This window comes from Mirounga leonina, unplaced genomic scaffold, assembly GCF_011800145.1.
Source record: "Mirounga leonina isolate KUSES-001 unplaced genomic scaffold, KU_Mleo_1.0 Mir_176, whole genome shotgun sequence".
In the NCBI taxonomy this organism is placed as follows: Eukaryota; Metazoa; Chordata; class Mammalia; order Carnivora; family Phocidae; genus Mirounga; species Mirounga leonina.
This window is the reverse complement of record NW_023270454.1, coordinates 54,817,867-54,840,871: the sequence shown is the minus strand read 5'-3', so window position 1 is coordinate 54,840,871 and position 23,005 is coordinate 54,817,867. Positions and strand designations below refer to the sequence as shown.

The 23,005-nt window shown below is 38.1% G+C and overlaps 2 protein-coding genes across 3 annotated transcripts in view; both read left to right on the top strand.

Moving 5' to 3' along the window:
* INTU (inturned planar cell polarity protein) overlaps positions 1-17,781 on the top strand; it is an 84,841-nt gene extending 67,060 nt beyond the window's left edge. For both annotated transcript variants that reach the window (XM_035023093.1, XM_035023091.1), the window contains 6 exons: positions 148-369; positions 1,198-1,680; positions 3,988-4,085; positions 7,816-8,005; positions 11,194-11,351; positions 14,715-17,781. In XM_035023093.1, coding sequence (XP_034878984.1) covers positions 148-369; positions 1,198-1,680; positions 3,988-4,085; positions 7,816-8,005; positions 11,194-11,351; positions 14,715-14,826 — 1,263 coding nt within the window. In that variant the 3' untranslated portion in view covers positions 14,827-17,781. The remainder of the gene's footprint in view (positions 1-147; positions 370-1,197; positions 1,681-3,987; positions 4,086-7,815; positions 8,006-11,193; positions 11,352-14,714) is intronic.
* A 2,277-nt stretch (positions 17,782-20,058) lies between these two features.
* SLC25A31 (solute carrier family 25 member 31) overlaps positions 20,059-23,005 on the top strand; it is a 40,635-nt gene continuing 37,688 nt past the window's right edge. The window contains exon 1 of the mRNA XM_035023102.1: positions 20,059-20,703. Within this exon, the coding sequence (XP_034878993.1) occupies positions 20,460-20,703 (244 nt within the window). The 5' untranslated portion in view covers positions 20,059-20,459. The remainder of the gene's footprint in view (positions 20,704-23,005) is intronic.

Here is a 23,005-nt window from a genome sequence, read left to right as displayed (position 1 = left end):
AAACATTTATTTTTACTATGTCTTTATTCCATTTGAAACTGGAATATTTTAAGACAACTGAAGTACCCAAGAAACTCTTAGAAATATATTATGGCATTATTGCTTTATATCACTAGTTGACTCTTGTTCTTTGTGGTTAAATTCAAGGGTTATTTAATATGCAGTCATTTGCCTAAGGATGATCTTACTGATATTGCTGTGTACTGTCGCCACTACGGCCTACTGCCTTTAGCAGCAAAACAAAGAATTGGTCAGTTGGTTATATGGAGAGAAGTGTTTCCGCGACATCACCTCCAACCTTCTACAGACTCAAACACTGAAGTCTTTCAGGAACCTGAAGGGAGATATTTTTTGCTAATTGTTGGATTGGTAAGTTTACCTTGGTTTCTGTGTGTGTGTCTGTGTGTGTCTGTGTTTTGGGGTTGGGTTTTTTTGGCCATTTACTATCTAAAATATATACACAAACGAACATAATAATTTAAAATTATGAGCATGTCAGATACCAGTATTCAAGAAAATGTTATATGTCCCTTATTCCTTTTCTTTTGCATCCATTTAATACTCATGGAGAAATATTAATGAAATCCAGAATAAGATTTTATCAGGTTCTTAAGATCTTTTGTTCTCATTTCTGTAGTGGTTTTATCCTCTGGTTTGTCTTGGGAAATAGAGACATGAAAAGGATATAGAATCAGAATAAACATGTCATTGTAAATGAAAGGACTTCCAATAATTGTGGCTCTTTGAAAACTACCTTGTGCCATGTGCCAGAAGTGGTAGTTGATGGTATACCAGGAGAAGGCAATATGAATGAGGATTTGTTTTCAAGGATGATCAAGGGGCGTCTGGGTGGTTCAATCGTTAAGCGTCTGCCTTCAGCTCAGGTCATGATCCCAGGGTCCTGGGATCGAGCCCCGCATCGGGCTCCCTGCTCTGCGGGAAGCCTGCTTCTACCTCTCCCACTCCCCCTGCTTGTGTTCCCTCGCTGTCTCTCTCTCTGTCAAAAAATAAATAAAATCTTTAAAAAAAAAAGATGATCAAGAAGCATTGAGAATAACTAACAAAGAAAGGGAGGAAGGAGTTTTTAATAATCATATGATTATGTCATATGTTTTTAGTATTCATAAATGTATACATGCATGCTACATATAAACATTTTCATGTAGCTAAACCTGTATTAATATTTTTTTCTTATAGAAGCATTATATGTTATGTGTACTATTAGAAGCTGGAGGCTGTGCATCCAAAGCTGTTGGGAATCCTGGACCAGACTGTATCTATGTGGATCAGGTCAAAACAACTCTTCACCAACTGGAAGGAATAGATTGTCAGATCAATGAATGGCTAACATCTTCTCCAAGCCCCTGTTTGTCTTGTGCTGACTGGTTCCTTACTGGATCACATGAAAAATTAGATAATTTGACAACCTCACCTATCCTCAGTAGGCTTCCAGGTACTTCCAAGGTAGCAACCTCTCCAACATGCAGAAGAATTCTTTTTGGTGACTATTCCTTAAAGACACGTAAGCCCAGTCCTTCCCAGAGCAGTGGAGGATCTGACAATGGCTGTGAAGGTGGAGAAGGTGTTGGCTTGAGCCCCCACACTATACCCAATGCCATATGGAAACAAAGAGAATCTCAGGGCTCTGATGGTCCAGAAGAAAGTGGGACCTTGCTTAAGGTGTGTGTTCATTCAAGTGTGTACATTTTGGGAGTAAAGCTGTCTTTTAAGTTCTTATTTTATAAATGCAAGAAATTTTTTTTATATTCAGTTAGCCAACATATAGTACATCATTAGTTTTTGAGGTAGTGTTCAATGATTCATTAGTTGTGTATATACACCCAGTGCTCATCACCACATGTGCCCTCCTTAATACCCATCACCCGGCTACCCCATTCCCCCAACCCCCTCCCCTCTGTAACCCTCAGTTTGTTTCCCAGAGTCAAGAGTCTCTCATGATTTGTCTCCCTCTCTGATTTCTTCCCATTCAGTTTTCCCTTCCTTCCCCTGTGGTCCTCGGCACTATTCCTTATGTTCCACATATGAGTGAAACCATATGATAATTGTCTTTCTCTGCTTGACTTATTTCACGTAGCATAATCCCCTCCAGTTCCATCAATGTCAATGCAAATGGTAGGTATTCATCCCTCCTGATGGCTGGGTAATATTCCATTGTATATATGAACCACATCTTTATCCATTCATGTTGTGGACATTGCTGCTATGAACATTGGGGTGCGTGTGCCCCTTCTTTTCACTACATCTGTATTTTGGGGATAAATACCTAGTAGTGCAATTGCTGGGTCATAGGGTAGCTCTATTTTTAACTTTCTGAGGAACCTCCATACTTTTTTCCAAAGTGGCTGTACCAACTTGAATTCCCACCAACAGTGTAAAAGGGTTCCCCTTTCTCCACATCCTTGCCAACAATTTGTTGTTTCCTGTCTTGTTAATTTTAATGCAAGAAAATTTTTAATGGCAAATCATTCTTCGTTCGAACTAGTGGTATTTTTGGTTACTGTTGGCAAACCGGTGATTTAGAACCAAAAAGAGAAAGAAATATCGAGTAATAAAATAGTAGCATCCAGGACAGCTGCTTGACACTACTTACAAGTAGGGAAATTGCTTAATCCTGCTTTCCCTGTTCATCTTCCTTCTGTATTCAAGTGTTAACTGGAAACATCGTAGTTGTGGGGGATTTTAGAGGGCTGATCTGACTAAATAACCAATAAAATATTCAGCAGAAACAAAAAATCAGAAATTTATATATAAATATATAAATGTAAAAAAATATATATAAGTATATATGTGTAAATATTTGTGTGTGTATGTGTTACTCTACAGGTTTTTATAGGGTTTTTTTGTTTTATTTTGTTTTTATCTGCTTCTGTGAAGGTCTGGTCTCCATAGTCAAGAATTTAAAATGTGATTATAAAGCAAAGAGAATGTTCATTTTTCAGATTGTTTGTTTTTATGATTTTTCCATGTTTTTTCTCCACAAAAATACCATAACATATCCAAATGATCATCACAGTAATCACCCTGGGGGATCTTATACTTATTCTAATGATGCTTTTCTTTCAGAACACTTTTGAAACTGTCATTTGGGTTGGTGGAGGTGATGCCAACAAGGCATGGAGAAGGAGGAATCTGAGAAGGGGCACAAATAAGACAGGAGATTCTGAGTGTCATGGCATAAATAGCCATAGATTCCATCTTCTAATTCCAAACAATACAGCACTCTTGGAGCCCTAGGTGGATGTATTTAGGAAATACATTCTTATTCGTTATCCCAGTCAGTGAAATTGGTAGGAAGCATAATTTAGGGGGTAATAGATTTAAAGAGCCATGAATTGCTCTTAAGAGAAATTGAATCAGGGCGCCTGGGTGGCTCAGTCAGTTAAGCATCTGCCTTCAGCTGAGGTCATGATTGCAGGGTCCTGGGATCGAGCCCCGCATCGGGCTCCCTGCTCCGCAGGAGGCCTGGTTCTCCCTCTCCCACTCCCCCTGCTTGTGTTCCCTCTCTCACTGTGTCTCTCTGTCAAAGAAATAAATAAAATCTTTAAAAAAAAAGAGAGAAATTGAATCAATCTTTATGACTGAGCCATTAAACAAATTTGATTGAACATCTACTATGTGCCAAGGGCCATGCTACACAGAGGAGATACAGAGCTGGATAAGATACAGCCCATAGCTTTGAGAAGTACAGTCTAGAGAGGGAGGCAAGTGCATATACATATAAAATGTAACAAAACTTGATAATGGCTCTGGTAGGTTTTCAAGAAGAACATCATGTCCTAAGTCATGGCCTGAGATCACTGTTAGCAAAGGATAAACCAAGAGGTACAAGTTAGCATCAAAAATATTTAAAGGAAACATTGCAAAATAGTAAGTAGTTCTCTTAGAAGGATTTTCAGATTTTACACTATTTCTGCTTTTTGATTCCATTCTTAGATACAAACTGATCTACTTAACTGTATTTTTCAGGTCACTAAAAAGAAGGCTACTCTTCCAAATCCATTTCATTTGGGGAACTTGAAAAAGGACCTTTCAGAAAAAGAACTGGAAATATATAACACAATGAAGTAAGAAACTTCCTTATAATATTCTTTTTCACTTAAACATCGTGTCTTTGAGAAAATTTTACAATAAGAAGTACAAATCCATACCATATAGAGATTTAATTCAAAAATGTAATTAGGATATATCTTAACATTATTAAAGATAGTGTCTATGCTAATTTACTAATGTTTTTCATTGCACGTATAGGGAATATGTACTCTTATTACAAAAGATAAAAAAAAATAGAGTAATGTTTCAAAATGTGAAAGTCCCCCTTTATCTCTTTTCCACAGGTAACCTCCCTTTTGTATGTCTAATTTTTAAATTATAGAATTTACTATTTTTAGACTTTGGTGGATTCTGTGGTCTGCTGCCCAGATACCCCAGAGCCCAGGGTACTCCTTCCCAGTGCTGGGGGTTGGGGGGTAATGGGTGTTAACTACTTACAGCTGAGTCCCTCACTGGCCTTGTTCTCTTTGGAAGTTTATTGACTCAGCCAAGATTACAGTATCTCCTGGGAATAGCCCACATCTAGTGACTAATAGATAAGTGAATACAAAGACTTGACAACTCTAAAAGGCCATCCAGGCTTCAAAGTTCCAAGTAGTATCTGCTGAGACCTTTGCTTTGACTGCAGTGTGGTTCAGCTTCTCCTTTGCTCAGTCCTGCTTCCTTCACACTTCCCCCCACAGGTGGTGTTCCCCAAAGTTCTCCCTAATAAACTTGCTCGCTGCATATCTCTCAGAGTCTCTCATTTTAGAAAAGAGATGAAACTTCAAACTTACATTAAGTAAGGAATTCTGAAGTAAAAGGAACTGAGTGAGAGGAGCATTTTCATCAACTTAAGTTGTCTATAATTATTAAAATATAAAATGTTGCATATTCACTTCTTGTGTAGCTATTACATGGTGACAAGCAGATCTGTCTGAGCTTTGCCTGATGTTTAATTATATCGTGTGGGATCAATTAGTAAATAACAAACACAATTGCACACTTTTATTTGAACAAGCAGACATGTACAAATAGAAATCATACAAAAAAGTTCACTATGACCTTCTTAATCATTGAAGCATTTTATAGTAAGTTCAAATATATATGTCACAGAGTTGTCAGAAACAGCTTTTTTTCTGAAGTTAAGGCAAAAACAAGGTAATTTGATCTAATGTGTTAAATTTGGTATTTAATGCCTTCAAATATCATGGCTAATTTTTTAATAGTTAAAAATGTTTTTTAAGCAAATCTAAATCAAACCTTTGTGGAGCTTTGAAACACCTTTCCAAAACCCTAGTCTTCCATTTAACAAAAACTGCTGTGACATTTTATTACCCCTACATCTTATTTTTTTAATATGTATGTTATTTTGGCCTTATCTCTAGTAAAAGGAAATGTTTTCCAAGTTCAGTGGCTTAAACATAAATTCATATGTGATGTAAATCATAGGCTGTCTATTTAAAAAGATGATACAGATGCATATTTATTCTCTTTATTGACATGGGAAGACGTTCATACTATGTAGTTAATTTTTAAAGTGTGACAAACCAGTATATAATAGATTATCCTAATTTGTACGTACATGTTTTTGTAAAATAAAAATATATAACATGTTAAAAATAATAGTACCCACAGTTCATTTAGTAACCGAATCCTATCTATTCTACATTCTCATAATTATTTAATCCATTTAACCCTTACTCTACCTCCTGCAGATCAGGCTCCCATTCTCTAACCTGGTTTTACTGCAATAGTCTCCCAACTCACAGCCTACCCTGAATCCATTTTCTGCTGCAGGAATGATCTTTCCAAAGAATAAATCTGTCTTAATCTGTACTTTTACAAATACTGTGTCTTCCCAATGGGTAATTGCTTGTTTGATGATTTTTAAACTTTCCGTGTATACACTGAGTTAATATACTCTGAGTTTATGATTTTCTTTTTTTTCTTTTTTTTTTAAAAGATTTTATTTATTTATTTGACAGAGAGAGAGCACAAACAGAGGGAATGGGAGAGGGAGAAGCAGTCTCCCCTCTGAGCAGGGAGCCTGATGCGGGCCTCAATCCCAGGACCCTGGGATCATGACCTGAGCCAAAGGCAGAGGCTTAACCAACTGAAACACCGAGGCGCCCCGAGTTTATGATTTTCAAGAGCTAGTTTTGCTCATTGTGTTGTCAGGGTTTTTTATTGTTGCTGTTATTTGCTTTTTTTGAGAGAAAGTAAAAAAGACAACAAAAATGTTAATTCTAAACCTCCCTAAAAAGGAATCTTATTAATAGCTCTTTTTAAAGAATCATTTCTGTTCTGTACGTTTTCTTGAATTTGAAGACCTCTGGATTAAAATGTATGTTTTAAATTATTTTCTTTTTTGAGTAATCATAATTCCTTTTATCTTGACAAATATTTAAGTTTTTATTAATTGAAAAATATCAGCCACCAGTTGTTAGTGAGCCAGCTACCTTCTGGAAAAGTATGAGAAAAATTTATAGATGATCTCCTTTCCTGTCTATCCCTGGTCTCAAAAGAGAACCAAGGCCAGTCACTAATAAGAAGGAGAAATTATTCTGATCCTACGGCCTAATTAACAGTTTAACAGGAGTTTAACTAGCATGGATGATTAAGGCAGGCTGTAGGCTAAGAGTGGAAATATGCCTTTTCTTTGCCCCTGTGCTTAAGGCTGGGGGAAAAAAATCAACTGGAGGGATTTCTTTTAAATAGACATTAGGATTAGAATGGGGGCAGCTTGAATGTTTGAGATACAAATGGAGAATTTCTGTCCATATGTTTAAAGATTGCCAATCAGAAGTCATCAATGGAGAGGAAAAAGCAAGGTTTAATGGAGGAAGCTTCAGAGTTAGCTCAGCTCAGCCACTTAGCTATGTGACCTGGATCAAGCAAGTTAATCTGAGATCTATGAAGATTGATTTCCTCATGGTTACAATGAGAGTAGTAATACTATTGAACATCTCACAGGGTCATTATGAGAATTAAGACTAAGGTATTTTAAAGCACCTACCCTCGCACATAGAGGGTACTCAGTATATGATTATTATTATTTTGTTGTTGCTGTTATTGTTGTTCTTTAGCTCTTCTTACCGCTGGTAGAAATAAGCAGTATTTATAGATTCTACTGGCCTGTCTGAGACCTAAATAGGGGAAGAAAGGATGGAGAAGAAAAGTGGAGAAATGAAAATAGTAAGAGAACATGGAAGGGAAGGAAGACTGTAATGATGAGTAGTAGAACACTGCAAGTAATTGCCATAGTATTCCAGAATATTAACCCAGCTTTGCAGTTGGTAATAATAATTTTATTTTTCTTCAGGATCATCAATTTGACTGTTATGCTACTAACTTAAATGTGTTTATTTTGTTGGAAGATGTTCTTGTATGTGGTCAACTCTAGGCTGATACCTTATTCATGACTCGTAGGGATCTGGGCCAGATAGGGGCTGAGTTATTTATTACCAACCATGGAAAAAGAGGGGTTTAGCCAACTTGGGTTGTTTAGCAAAGGAAAAGTTAAGTTGTTTGTATTTGGTGTATATTTATCTTCACATACCATGTGATATTTGCCTCCATTAAGGAATCGATAATAACCCTAGCCTGTACCCTAGTTAAGGAGAAAATGGGACTTAAATGGTTGGCCTAGTTTCCCTGCCCTGATTAAAAGCTTGGAGTCTACAACATTCAAAATGAAGCAATATTTTTAAGTTTACTTAAATATCTTTTTTCTTTTTTTCTTCTTTTTTTGTTCTTTTCAAGATTAACATCTGGTCCTGAGAACACACTTTTCCACTATGTTGCCTTAGAAACTGTGCAAGGGATCTTTATTACTCCTACCCATGAAGAGGTGGCACAGCTAAGTGGCTCTATCCACCCTCAACTAATAAAGAATTTCCATCAGTGTTGTCTCTCCATTCGTGCAATTTTCCAACAGACATTGGTAGAAGAGGTATAAATATAGTTTTGTCAATTCTGTTTCCAGATTTCTAAATATTCTCTCTAAAAGCTCTTTAACCAGTATGTCCAACAATGACAGTTTTTATATAAATTTTTTTTAGCAGTCACCCAATCTAACTAGAGTACACAATCTAACTTGAGGCCAAAAGGATTATACTCACAATATTTAACTTAAAAGCTTTGTTTCATAATACTGATTTTGATGTCCTGGAAAGTTATTCCAGAAAATGGAGGACCTGTGTTTTTCTATAGCAAAGTAGAATGTGGTAGTTTATAATGTAAATTAGCCTCCATGTTTGATATCTGTGAGTCAGCCATTACTTGGACAGTAGTATCTACCAGTTAAGTCTGATAATTCTTTAAGTATTCTATCAGTAGTATAAGGTATTTTGTAACATAATAGGGTAAGGTACAGTGGTAGACACAATACTGTTGCAAATGTTTTAGCCACGTGGTTCATTTCTTGCTTGCTTGTAGTAATATTGTATATAGTTAAAGAATCAATTAGATTATCTTAATGGCAGGGAAAAGTATGTGTTGATTTCTTGAAAAGGATAAACGTACAGAAGTTTGCTTGTCAATGGTCAAACATCACACAGCCAAAAACAAAAAACAAAACCCCTCTCTGAAGATGACTGTAATGTATATAGCAATATGTGTGTTAAGAATGCTAAAATTGTGAAGCACTTGGGTTTAAAGGTAGTAGACCATTGGGCTGGGAATAAGAAATCCTGGACTTGGACTGAGCCTCGACTCTTCCTATTTCCTCAGCTATAAAATAAGTAGGCTGAATTATGCTGTAGAACTCGTTCAGCAATAAAATTCTGTGTCTTGTAGGATTTTTTTTTTTTAATTTTCTTTTCTTTTTTGAGAGAGAGAGCATGCAAGTGGGGGGAGGGGCATGGGGAGAGGGAGAGAGAGAATCCTGGTAGGCTCCGTGCTCAGCGCAGAGCCCGAAATGGGGCTTGATCTCACCACCCTGAGATCATGACCTGAACCGAAATCAAGAGTCAGACACTTAACCGACTGAGCCACCCAAGTGCCCCTTATAGGATTTCTTCTTTGAGCTCTCAGAAATTGGTATGCAGCAAAATGTTATGTCCAACCGTATATCTCTATGTGCTTTGTGGTCTTATGCACCTCCTTTCCTTTTAATATAACTGATAGATTCTATAAAGAAATCTTTCATTAATAGTTAAGTAATAGTAATGCAGTTATTCAGTAATAGTAATGTAAATTAGCCTTTCCCATATTATTGAACTATTGAGGTATCCACTATGCACTAGACACTACTCTGGTGCTGGGGATATAGCAGTGAACAAAGTCCCTTTCTTCATGAAGCTATTACCAGTGGGAGAGTCCGCATTGTATGAATAGAGGTCTGGGTTCTTGGATTCCCCCATGAAAGACTTAGGTGAGGATCTGTACTTGAATAAAAACAGCCAGAAGGAAGGTAGCAAGCATAAAACAGTTTATTAAGGACAGTACACTCTCAAGGTGAGAGAGTGAGCAGGCCCAGAGATGGCAACTGCACCAGGTTTAGAGGCATCTTTTTTCTTTTTTTTTCTTTTTTGAGGCATCTTTTCTTTTTATGTTTGCATAGGTTATGGGTCACAGCTAGGACAGTCTCCCACTGTGGTGGTTTCCAGTCATCTAAGGGACTCCTTCTGGTTAGGAGTAGGTCCTACTCCCAACTACTGGTCCTACAGGGTTCTTACCAGAACTGTCATGGTCATCTTCCTCCATGGAGGGGAGGGGGTTGAAACCACAATGTAAATATATTATAATGAAGCTCTCCGTTACCCTGGGGCAGTTGAAGAGGACAGCACACTTCTCCACCCATGGCTCTTGGTCTGTCAGCCCAGGGCTGTTGGAAGCCTTAATTTAGACCAAGATGTTAAAAGCCACAAAGTCAGGATGTTGTGCCCTCAGGCTTCTAATGTGTCACCTATTTATCATCACCTTTGCCTCCAGCTCATGTCTAACTAACTGCCTACTCTATCAAAGCCTGTATTCTAATGGGAAAGACTAATGAACTGGCAAGTACTATAGTATGTCAGGTAGGATAAGTTTCAAGAGGAATAGTAAGATGGGATAATATCTGAACAAAGACCTGAATGAAGTGAGGAAGCAGTCTGGAGGCAGGGCTTCCAGACAGAGGAAAACAAATGCAAGTGTGCAAAGCCACAGAAGTAGGAGTGACTGAGAATGCTGGAGCCAGCAGGGAGGAGAGTGCTAGGAGTTGAGATGGCGAAGGTTAGCAGGGCCGGATTGCACATGGCCTGATAGAGCCCATGGCCTGATAGATTTATGGACTTCGGGGTTTGTTCCAAAGGAGATGGGAAGCTCTTGGGACAGTTCTGAGAAGAGGAAGGACAGGATCCTATATTTTTGAAAGGATCACTCAGGCTACTACTGTATGAAGAACAAGCTCTGTAGGGTAGCGAGGCTGGAGGCAGGGACCAGTCAGGAGGCTATGGAAATTCTCAAAGCAAAAAAATGATAGTGGCTTCTAGATTCTGGATATATTTTGGAGGGTGAGCAAAAAGGATTTGTTGATTGATTAGAGAAGGATTTTGAGGGAAACAAAAGAAACAAGGATCACTCCACTAAGTTTTAGCCTGAGCCTTACAAAAAGTCTTTTTATTCCAAATGAGTCCTTGTTTTGCTAATAATGTAATCAATGGGAAATTTAGAGTATATGCATGAAAGGAAGAACAATACTGTTTAAGTATGTGTTTTAATTTTATTGTAAAATTATCTATTTAGTAACCTCGTCATTAGTAATCTATTTATTAAGCACCTCCTATGTACCGGACCTTGCTGCTTCAAAACACACAAAGATGAATAGCACATTGTCTCCGCCCTGGAAAAAAGCATGTAATCTACTGGGGAAGACAGACCCATAAACTGCTAATATAATTAATGTAAATACTAATAATATAGGGCTACGAACAAAATGTTTTCTGGGAGATTTCAAGGACACTTTATCCATGGAATCTCTTAGGAGATGGTATTTAAACTAAGTATGATGAAGAACAGATATTTTCCCACAGATTAGGAAGAGTGTCGTTCCAGGCACTTAAGTATTAAGATCAGCCAATTCAAATCTGTATGTGAAAACATTTTAAAGTAACATTATTAATACCAGTTAATACTAATAATACATTTGATTTACAGAAAAAGAAAGCACTAAATCGTGGAGATCATTCAGGTTCTACAAATTCCATATCTTCTCTTAACCCTGTGAAAGAATATGGTGTGTTGTTTGAATGCTCGCCTGAAAAGTGGACGGATCAGAGAAAAGCACCACCAGTTATGGCTTACTGGGTAGTAGGGTAAGTGGGGAGAAAAAGTATTTGAAAGTGAAGTAAAAAGTTAGAAAAGTGAAAGAAAAATGGTAAAAGAGATAACCATTTTAAGATGTAGGCATGGAATTATTAATCTAACTATAATATATATTTTTAAGGCTTTTATTTCTATATTTACGTAATCTCTCCACCCGACGTGGAGCATGAACTCATGACCCCGAGATCAAGAGTTGCATGCTCTTCTAACTGAGCCAGCCAGGTGCCCCTCTAACTACTATAATATTTTAATACATGTTAGAATTTTGTTTTATTTACTAAGTATCTCCTTTAAATTCCTCTCAAGTCTTTCTTTCTTTTTTAAAATTTATTTTTAAATTCAAGTTTAATTAACATACAGTGTTACATTAGTCTCAGGTATAAAATATATTGATGCCACAATTCTATATATTACCCAGTGCTCATCATGATAAGTGCACTCCTTATTCCCCATCACGTATTTCGCCCATCCCCCCACCCAACTCCCCTCTGGTAACCACCAGTTTGTTCTCTGTATTTAAGAGTCTGGTTTTTGGTTTGTCTCTTTTTCTTTGTTTGTTTTGCTTCTTAATGTCTACATGTGAGTGAAATCATATGGTATTTGTCATTCTCTGACTGCCAAGGCTTTTTCTATTAAAATAAAAAGCTGATTCAAATACCTTATAAAATTAACGTAGTGATACGCTAAAAGATGATTCCACAATTTTACTGCTATTCCCTTCCTTCCATCTCTCCTTCCTTCTTTTCTAACCTCTCTCCTTTCTTTTCCTCTTCCTTCTTCTTCTCCTCACTCCCATCCACCAACTACAAGACCCTGCCTGACCTAGCCCTTGCCCACCTCTTTCCGCCTTCTATCATTCCTTCTCCATCTACTCTGCACAGCCACATTGGCATCCACTGACTTGTTCCTGCAATCCATTCTGTGTGAAATGTTCTGCCTCTTAACCTTTGTATGTCTGGTTCTTTGATATTCAGATCAGTGCTAGCCTCAAAAAGAGAATCGGGATCTCTTTCCTGCATTAAAGTGGCTACTCAGTTATTATTGACCTTTTTTTAAAAATTTATTATGTTATGTTAATCACCATACATTACATCATTAGTTTTTGATGTAGTGTTCCATGATTCATTGTTTGCGTATAACACCCAGTGCTCCATTCAGTACGTGCCCTCTTTAATACCCATCACCAGGCTAACCCGTCCCCCCACCCCTCTCCCCTCTAGAACTCTCAGTTTGTTTCTCAGAGTCCATAGTCTCTCATGGTTTGTTTCCCCCACTGATTTCCCCCCTTCATTCTTCCCTTCCTGCTATCTTCTTCTTCTTCTCCTTTTTTTTCTTTTTTAACAAATAATGTATTATTTGTTTCAGAGGTACAGGTCTGTGATTCAACAGTCTTACACAATTCACAGCGCTCACCATAGCACATACCCTCCCCAGTGTCTATCACCCAGCCACCCCAACCCCCCCACCCCCCACCATTTTCTTATCTCCCCTTCACTAGAAAGTTAGCTTTATGAGGTCAGGAATTGTATCTGTCTTGTCCACCACTGGCACCTGCAACAGCACCTGGCACATAGTCACTTGATAAATATGTAACAATTTAGTAAATGGAGTTGTGCTTCACAAAATGTGGCGGTGGGAGGGTGGTATGGCAAACACAAAGATAAAGTCATAGTCATTGCATGAACGGTCTTATACCCACCAGAAGAAATATGAAATATGCTCAAATATATATGTATTTATGGATAGAGAGAGAGATTTTTTTAGATAGAATAAATTAGTTGATACAGCCAAATGCTATGGGAGTTCTGAGGAAGGGGCAAAAATCTACATTGGGATTATAAGGAAAGGCTTACAGATTCCATTTGATCTAGTTTGAAAATGAATTAGATTTGAATAGAACATTCTAGGAAAAGGATAGGATGAACAAAGACCGAAACAAGGGAAATCATAAGGCATTGCAGTTGAGTAGACTGACTTGCTAGGATAAGGGAGTGACAGATGCAAAGATAAAATGAAAGATCAGGTTGGAAAGCTAAGTTAGGACCACTGCAGAGAGCCTTCAATTCCTGACTAAGGAACTTAATTTTGAGTGAAATGTTGAGGCACTGAAGGTTCTTTGAATTGGGGTAAAGAATTGGTGGAGGAAGGGACACAGAGTTAGGTGAGACCAATGTTACTAGACACCTACCATGCAGTACTAAACTATATGATAAACATTATCCAAAGCAGTATTCCTGTGTGTTGGTCCATGAGATTTAGAATCACCTGAGTCACTTGTTAAAATCAGAGATGCCTGTGGCCCACCCCAGACCTACTAACGGAATCTAGGGTAGTGGGACTCTGTAATTTTAGTAAGCTCCTTGTGATTGTGGTGTGTAACCAAGCAAGCTTGGGAGGAGCATGAGCATAAGCTCAACTCTGTGTAGTGTGATCAGAGCTGTGCTATCGGAAGATTAAGCTAGGAGCAGCAAAGGGCCTGTGGTGTGGACACAGAGAAGATAGAGATAAAAGCAGGTGTACATGCAGGTATGCAGCGGAGCCTCACTACATTCACAACAATTGGACTAGAAAGAATCAAGAGGTATTGAATTATGATGATGCAGATCTATATAGAATAGAGAAATTTAAGGAAGTCAGACAAAATATCCCTGATTTAAACTGTCTGATTTACATAAACTAGTGTTGACTAAATCTTTAAAAAAATCAAAGTTTCAGTGGTATCTCCAATTCAATACTGTCTGCAAAAAGAGCAATCATACAATGTTTTTGTTGTTGTTTTTTTTAGGATTTTATTTATTTGTTTGAGAAAGAGAGAGTGACAAGAGAGCACGAGCAGGGAGGAGAGGGAGAAGCAGGCCCCCTGCTGAGCAGGGAGCCCAATTCAGGACTTGATCTCAGGACCCTGGGATCATGACCTGAGCCGAAGGCAGACGCTTAATCCACTGAGCCACCCAGGCGCCCTCATATAATGTTTTAATAATAATTAACATTTAGAAAGTAAATGGCAATGTTTAATAGCTATTGTGCTTAATGATGGTAACACAGTTGGCTTTATTGTAACAATAATGACTAAATTTAATATTTTAAAACTGAGGTATATGGTGATATATATTGATAAAATAGGCTTTTTACACCCTGGAAAAATAAAAATAATTTACCTAAGGTATATATTATTTATTTAAAAATAAATCTAGCTGTATTTCCCCCTACTATAGATTTAGATTAGTGGTTTTTAATTCACTATGAATTCTGTCGGAAACAAAAATAAAATAAAATAAATTGAAAGGCTGGATTTTTTTCCCTTTGGTTTTTGTTTTTTGAATTTCTGAAATGAGTGTGCTTTTCCTCTGCAGGAGACTCTTTCTTCATCCCAAACTTCAAGAACTTTATGTCTGTTTTCATGATTCAGTCACAGAAATTGCCATAGAAATGGCTTTTAAATTGTTCTTTGGATTAACCTTGTAGCTGTGTTTTCTTGATGCACGGCAAGTGTGCGTGGAACATTGAACGGTGTTAGAATTGCTGAAACCCATACACAAGAAGATAAGGGTTAACTTCTCTTAACTGTTCAGTTTTGAACATAATAATGTTAAATATTGAGATGATATGCTCTTGGATTTGATGCACTAAATCTTATGTAGTATTGTGAGACTTTTGAAAAGATACTTGATCAAAATATATATAAAGAAGGGATTGTTAACTTATTTCCATTTTGGTATATAATGTTAATTTATTGACTAGTTTGAAATAAAATGAAGTGTTTTATATAAGATTAATGGAAGACATATTTATCTTGAAACAATACACAATTCATAAATTGTGTATTGTTCTCAAGACTAATAATAATGTCTGGTAAAAGAATCACAAAATCGGGAGGGTGTGACCAGGTCCTATAACTAATTAGTGCTGGGACCCCGAGCAAGTTTTTGTACCTCTCTGAGTTTAGAATTTTCATTACAAATGAGATGACTGTATTGAGACTTCTAAAGTCCCTCTTAAGTAAAATGTGCAGCTTTTTTTCTTCTTGCCTACTGCTCACTACCTAAATTTGTAATGTCCAAGTACTGATTCCCTATTAGGTCAAATTCTTTTCTTTAGTTTAACTGTTTTAATAGATACCTCACCGTGGGGTAGAAGAACTGAGGAATGAAAATTAAACTTATTTTTCTATTTATTTGATTCTCTTTACTATTTCAGGTCAGCTCTGTTTTGACTAGGATATAGTTTTTAAACTATTTGTACATAAACTTTTATTATTTTTCTTTTTATTGAAATATATTCAGGTATGCACACCATCTTATATAGTTCATGAATTTCAGGACAGCTATATATAAATCTTTTTTAAAAACCTAATCATGTTAAAAACACTGAAAAAGTTGGGTTAAAGAAATCCTGTGGTGACTTCTTCTGTTAAATACTAATTTTTGCCTTATAAATATGGTTTGTTATGTATTGGGTTTTCACAAAGGAAGGTATCTTAATGAACTATAGTTTACTTGACCTTTAGTAGAGAATGAAAACTAATGGGATAAGAGTTTTCTTTGGCTGTGAGAATTTGGTGGATTGAGAAAAAAGGAAAATATAACAAAATACTGAATTTTTAATTAACATTTACCTAATGGATCCTCCTGAATTCTCACATGCCCCCAAGACTACAATACTGGGTTTTTTCTTCTTCAGGACTTAAGCTTTGGAAGGGAAATTTTGCCAACGCATCTAAAGTCCGTCTCTATTGCCCTCTCCTCAAACGCCTGGAACATGAGCCCTCCAGGTTAGACCTAACTGTAAAACACAGTTGGTGCACCATTTGAAACATTTGGTCTTAGAAGAAACAGTGTTACCTCTTTATAAATCAGTTTAAGAGATTTTCACCCAGGTATTTAAAATGCAAACCATTGTATTTGTCGTCCTGTTAGTGATTTGTGGGCCTTAAATTTAGCATTTAAATCAGAGCCAGAAACTTCCGTTCTTGAAATGTACAAAATGGCTTGACATATCCTCCCCTTAAGATCACAATATTGGTCAGAATGGCAGACTCTCAACCACTGCCTTGGCCCTGCTTGTAGACATACATGAGTAATAAGGCACTTTGTTTAAAAGTATTTATTCAATGTCTTAAATTTCTTAATATGTCCCCCAAAACACCATGAGCTATTTTCAGTACTGAGATTTATTAAAAATTGTAGCTATTAGTCACCTCAGATTTTCAAACAGACTGAACTAAAACCTGGGATTTTATTATAAGGGACTTTTTTGTTTCATTTAATGAAATTTTGGTCTTTTGAACTACTTTCCTGGTATCAAAGCATCTTCAGACCACCATTCAATAACAAAAATAAAAACAAAATAGACTACTTACCTTAATAAGAGGAAAATCATTTGCTGTATTATAGATGTATACTATAATGTCCATGTTGTAGAGACATTGCATTTTTAAGAAATAAAACCAGATATCGTGGTTGTCATCTCTAAATGGATATTGAAGCATTGTAACTAAACCTAGCTGCCCATTTTTCGAAATATGTTCAGATACACATCTGAAAGATCAAGTTAATTATTGGCCAATGAGTGCCTATCTGCCACTTTATTAAAGAAAAGGGGACAATGTGACAGTGCAGATACCCCAGAGGTGTGCTTTGGCTGATACAGAAACATTCTTAAGTTGAATTTTATGTTCCCTTTCAGACTATTAATGCAAAGGATTATAGAATATCATTTTTTGAAATATCGAGTACTGTTTTATCACCATCATATCTCTTTTAGCCCCCCAAAATTACATTTTAGATTCTACACCTTCCTCCTTTCTCCCTCTCCTTTCTTTACTGTTCTTTTGTTTGTTTCTTTTTGTCAGGTTAGAAAACTGTACTTAGCAAGGGAGAGTTTCTTATTTGTGCCAAGGAACTGTTGATGAGGATACATACTGGCAAGATAGTAAATTTGCAGTGCCTGCTTTTTTATATTTCTGACACAAACGGGGAAAGTCATGAAACCAATTTACTAGGTTTGTCTGCTTTAAACATTCTTGAAAATAATATTGTGAATAATCATTTGTTGTCTGTGTAAATTCCCTCTAAATAGTGCCTGGCACATATCACGTGTGCTATAGAAGTGTTAGCTATTCCTACTACCGCCGTTTATTATTATTAAATGTCCACTGGTTAAAAAACCAAGGTGTCAGCTAAATCATACCTGCTACTGTACAAAATGTTGGAAAGAAGCTGAGAAAAAATATTCAGCACTAAACACTTTTGAGAACAAGGATGTATACTTTGGATATTTTAAAATATATTATTAAATGTTACTAAAACTTTATACACTAAACTGTGTGAAAATAATTTTGTAGAGTTGTATTTCTATATTCTCTATAGTTGAAGCTATTTTTATATTGATAGTCTTTAATAAAGATAGTTTGGAGGTTTATTTGCAGTTTTGTTGTCTTTTCATGCATTCATCCAACAAATAATTGACTTTCTGCTCTGTGCCAAGCCCTGTTCTGGATGCCGGGGATAAAGCAGTGAACAAAACAGCTAAAAATTCCTGCCTTCATGGACCTGATGTTCCCGGGGGGGAGGCAGGCCACAAATAAGACAAATAAGTAAAATATATCGATAAAAGCTAAGAGGAAAAAAAAAAACTGAAGGAAGAAAATGGGATATGAAGTGTGAGAACTGGGGTGACCAGGGAAAGGGTTGCCGAGATGATCCTAGACCTGAACTAAGAGAGAAAACTAACCATGCTGATTTCTGAGGAAAGCAGATTGAACAACTCAAAGGCCCTGAGACTCTATACTTTTAATATCAACATATAAATCACCAGAACTTTTTTTGTTCCCTAAATCAGTAAATAAAATGCAATGCAGCTAAACATTTTTAGCTCAGTGTATTGAAAAGAGCTGATTCATAGCTCTTAAGGTAAAAAAAGAAAAAAAAAAGCTACTTTTGCTGTCTTCTATGAATGAGTGTATGTCAGAAATACACTTGAGGATATCATAAAGCAATATGCTATAAACACCGTCAACTATAGAGTCAGAAGGGGTTGGGGGGCGGGGGGGAAGGAGGCAAGGAAGGAAGAGAAAATCTCCCTGGAGAGCAACAGAACACTTGCTTTTTCTGTCTGAGATGTGTATGATCCCTGTGACCAGAGAAGTTCCTTTGACCTCTCTTGGCACCTTAAAAAGAGTCTTGCCCAGAGTGTGACTCAAGTATTCCCCCTGCCCCCTTAAATCTCTTCCCGTATGCTTGTTAATACTTCAAATTCCCTTAAAGGAGACCGAAACCTTTCATTATTCATATTTTTGCGGATAAAACATCAATCACTTCTTGAATTTGCAATGGATTTCACAAAGGATTTTGAAGTTCGGGCAATGAGAAGACTTTAAATCTTTTAAGCCTAGGAATAATGATTAATGCAATTGTTTCAGAAAGATTAATCTGGCAGCAGCATGTAAAATGGAGAGAGATTTGGCTGAAAATCCAGTTAAGAGCCAAGCTGCTAGGGAAATGAAGATAGCATTAAACATGGTACCAGTAGGACTTGCCAACTGGTTTTGTATGAGGTAATCAAAATATAAACAAAATTCCTGCTCTGGAATCCTGGCCTAAATGTGTGGTTTTGTACTAGTGACAAGTCGTATTAAAAGTGCAAAAACACATTTGAGATAATAAAAAACTGGAACCTCAAGTTCACAAAAGTAACTCATTCATGTTTTGTAGATGTGTTTCAAGACTGCAGGTCCTACAGAGTAAGAGATGATAAAATAGAATCTCTACGTATTAGAAACCATCAAACTAGCTATAAAAAGAAATCAGGAATATATTATATACTATCACAGAAGGATCTCCAGGATGTATAAAGTGGAAAAAAGCAAGGTGAAAGAAAATAGAGCAAGAGACATTATGTGCAGGATAGATGTACATCTACTGTGTATTCTTGCCCAGAGTCAGACCTGAATTTGATAAGCTTCCAGATGAATTCTCAGTGTGCTATGAGTATAGATGTCACAAGACCTCTTCTGAGACACCATGAGATAAAAACTTTTCTTATTAATACTGAAACGCTATTTGCCTGTTTCACTCTCATTCTCTCGGTGCAGTGGAGTTTTCCAGCAGCTTACACGATGTGTGGTATTGCAGTAGAGTGGGGACAAGTCAGGCATTAAAGAGATTTTCAAAAATATAAAACAAGGCTATTCTCATTTTTTTTGTTTCGAAAAATAGTTACTTTTTATTTAAAATGTTATTTATATCATAGGTTATTTTAATATTTTTAAATTTTCCGTTTCAGTTTCTGAAATGGTATCAATATGTGTAACACAAAAACAGAAGCTTCCTTGTGGTCCTAATTTTTTAAGAGTGAAAAGGGGTCGTAAAACAAAAAGGCTGCGAAACACTGTTCTAGAACAGGTCACTGGTTCTCAGCCTTGCACTTTAGGATCCCTAAGCCCAAGCATTAGTTAAAACAGCCCAGCCCTCTCTCCTTCGGTCAGTATGGATTGGGACCACAGCTCCAGATAAAATTACCAATTTAAATAAAATACAGAAGAAAGAGGAACATGTTAAATTAAGCCACTGGGGTGCTATCAGCAACGGCAGACTGAAAACGTGACTAGATAAACAATCCCTGCCAAATTAAAGGAGCAGAAATTGAAGAGATTTGTAAGAGAAAATGGAAGGATAACCCTGGTAACTAAAACTAAACTTGGCTTTTAGTTGGTTTGCTACTCTGTTCTAGTTTTGGCCCCTAAATATCCTTACACTGGACTAGCTCTCCCAGCTCCCTTCCTGCACCTCTGCGATTCAGTACCCACGGCCTGCTGACCCTGCGGGCAGCAAGGAAAGCCCCCTGGAGGATTGTCAAGACCGCATTCGGCGCCGAGGAGCCACGTGTCGGAAGTCACGTGGCCGGCGCCGGAAGGCGGGAGGCGGTTGGAGGCGCCTGCGCAGCTCCGGGGAACCCGGGCCCTGCACGCCGATATCCCGGCATCCTGAGCGCTGCTTTCCCGCCAGGACGACGCTGAAGCGGATTTCTGCTTCCCTCCGTCGTCCTTCTCAGCCTCGTTTCCCACTGCTGCTGCTTGTTTTTACCTCCACTGTCCCACCATGCAGCGTGAACCTCCGAAGAAGAAGCAAGAGAAGAAGTCGGGAAAGCGGCTCTTTGACCCCGCATCCTTCGGGAAGGACCTGCTGGCAGGCGGGATCGCGGCGGCTGTGTCCAAGACTGCCGTGGCCCCCATCGAGCGGGTGAAGCTGCTGCTGCAGGTGCAGGCGTCGTCCAAGCAGATCAGTGCCGAGGCGCAGTACAAAGGCATGGTGGACTGCCTGGTGCGGATTCCCCGCGAGCAAGGTGCGTACCAGAGGCCACCGTGCCAGCCGTTCCCATTCTAGGTCAGCTTCCCAGAAAAGGGTGGAGCGAGAGGGGATGGACTGCACCGCAGCCGCATCGGTCGGTGATGAGTTTATTTCTTCCTTGTGCACAGAGAATTCAGTTTCTTAACCACTCTCAAGAGGCTAGGCTTCCTGGAGCCCAGAAGGCCTATAACGTGACCAGTCCTGGGTAGGAGAGGCCACCACATTCTCTTTCTCTTAAGTTTCTCCTCAACATCAGGATTTACACCTTGGTGCAGTTGTGCCTGGCTCAAAAGGAAAGCGGTTGACCTCCCAGGATTGAGGGAGATGCCATTAGGTACTTGGCTGTATGTTAACAGGTGCTTTAAGGTGCTTAAGTATTTGTTGAAATAGTACTTTTAAGAGAAGTACTCCAGGTACGGAAGTGTCGGAGCCTCCCAGTACTCTGGTTCCTATTCAGTGAGAAGAGGTTCTGTTTATTCTTGAGAACTACTGAAGACCAGGGCGGAAACTAAAGAGGCATTCACCCCTACAGAAACTTGTGGAGGGCTCCCAAAACTCAAAAAGACAAATGATACAAATCAAAATGCGAAAAATCCAAGATGAGCAAAATATCAAAATTTTAAATAAAGACAGTAGTATTTTGCATCAGCCCTGCCTTAATTAAAATTTTGATCTTTTTTCATTGTGGAGGGTTTTTTTTTCCAGGATTATTGAAATGATTTCAAGGAATAAATAATGAAAGTGCTTTGTTAATCATTAAATATCCTCCTGTTGCAGAATTGCTCCTAAGTTAGCTAAGTGGATAAGAGGATAAATTTATCAGCAATTTTCTGTAATTCACCCACGTACTTGATTTCAGTTGAAAACTCTATATGAGGGCGCATGGGTGGCTCAGTTGGTTAAGCGACTGCCTTCGGCTCAGGTCATGATCCTGGAGTCCCAGGATGGAGTCCCGCATCAGGCTCCCTGCTCGGCGGGGAGTCTGCTTCTCCCTCTGACCCTCCCCCCTCTCATGTGCTCTCTCTCATAAATAAATAAATAAAATCTTAAAAAAAAAAAAAAGAAAGTTTATATGTAATTGCTTCATTCTCAAATGAGATTCCACATATTATAGTCATTCAGACAGGAGAAACAGTTCCAGTAATATCCAAATTATCCACCTACAAATTAGACATGACTTCTGTGTAAGTAAAGGAGACTGACCAGTTTTGCTTAAAAATTTTCTGTCTCCAGAAAAAGAAGTCCCAGACACTGGATTTGAAGTAAATGGGTCACCAATGAATTAGAAGCAATAGCAGAAACCAGAGAACGTGATCATGGGCAGGGAACTCTTGAGGGGCAAATGCAGTGATGATCCATGAGGCAATAATGCCAGAAAGGACATGTGGGGAACACACCGGACTGCTCAGGTACCCTGCTACATGTGGATGGGTACAGAATGGGGAGCAGTTTCTTTTTTTTTTTTTTAATTTTTTTTAGATTTTATTTATTTGAGAGAGAGAGACAGAGACAGTGAGATAGAGAGCACAAGTGGGGAGGAGAGGGAGAAGCAGGCTCCCCGCTGAGCAGGGAGCCCGATGCGGGGCTTGATCCCAGGACCCTGAGATCATGACCTGAGCTGAAGGCAGACGCTTAACTGACTGAGCCACCGAGGCGCCCCCTGATCAAGACTTTAGACCTAACTATGATTTCACAAGAAATATAAGAGACAGTGGAACATATTTTTGGGGTTTTTTTAAACAAACAAATAACACTGAGGATGAAATCAGCAAAATCGAGACTGTGGGAAACTCAGTAAATAACAAAAACAAGTTTCTTTAATTAAAAATAAAATTACGAGGGGCGCCTGGGTGGCTCAGTTGGTTAAGCCACTGCCTTCGGCTCAGGTCATGATCCTGGAGTCCTGGGATCGAGTCCCGCATCGGGCTCCCTGCTCGGCAGGGGTCTGCTTCTCCCTCTGACCCTCCCCCCTCTCATGTGCTCTCTCTCTCAAATAAATAAATAAAATCTTTAAAAAAAAAAAAAGAAAACTCTATATGAACTTTAAAAAGGATATAGGCTTATTTATTGTGTATTCTGAACAAGAAGTGAACTGGCTTCAACTCCAGTGCCATCCTTTCTTCCACTCCTATGTCTGTGGTTACTCTTCCATGAAAAAAGCCTTCTCTCCCTAGGGATGTAGTTACAACTCCTCTTGAGCTGTTGAGTGTAGTATTTAGGGTGGAGTGTAACTCTCTTTTTTTTTTTTTTTTTAAGATTTTATTAGAGAGAGAGCACAAGCAGGGGGAATGGCAGTC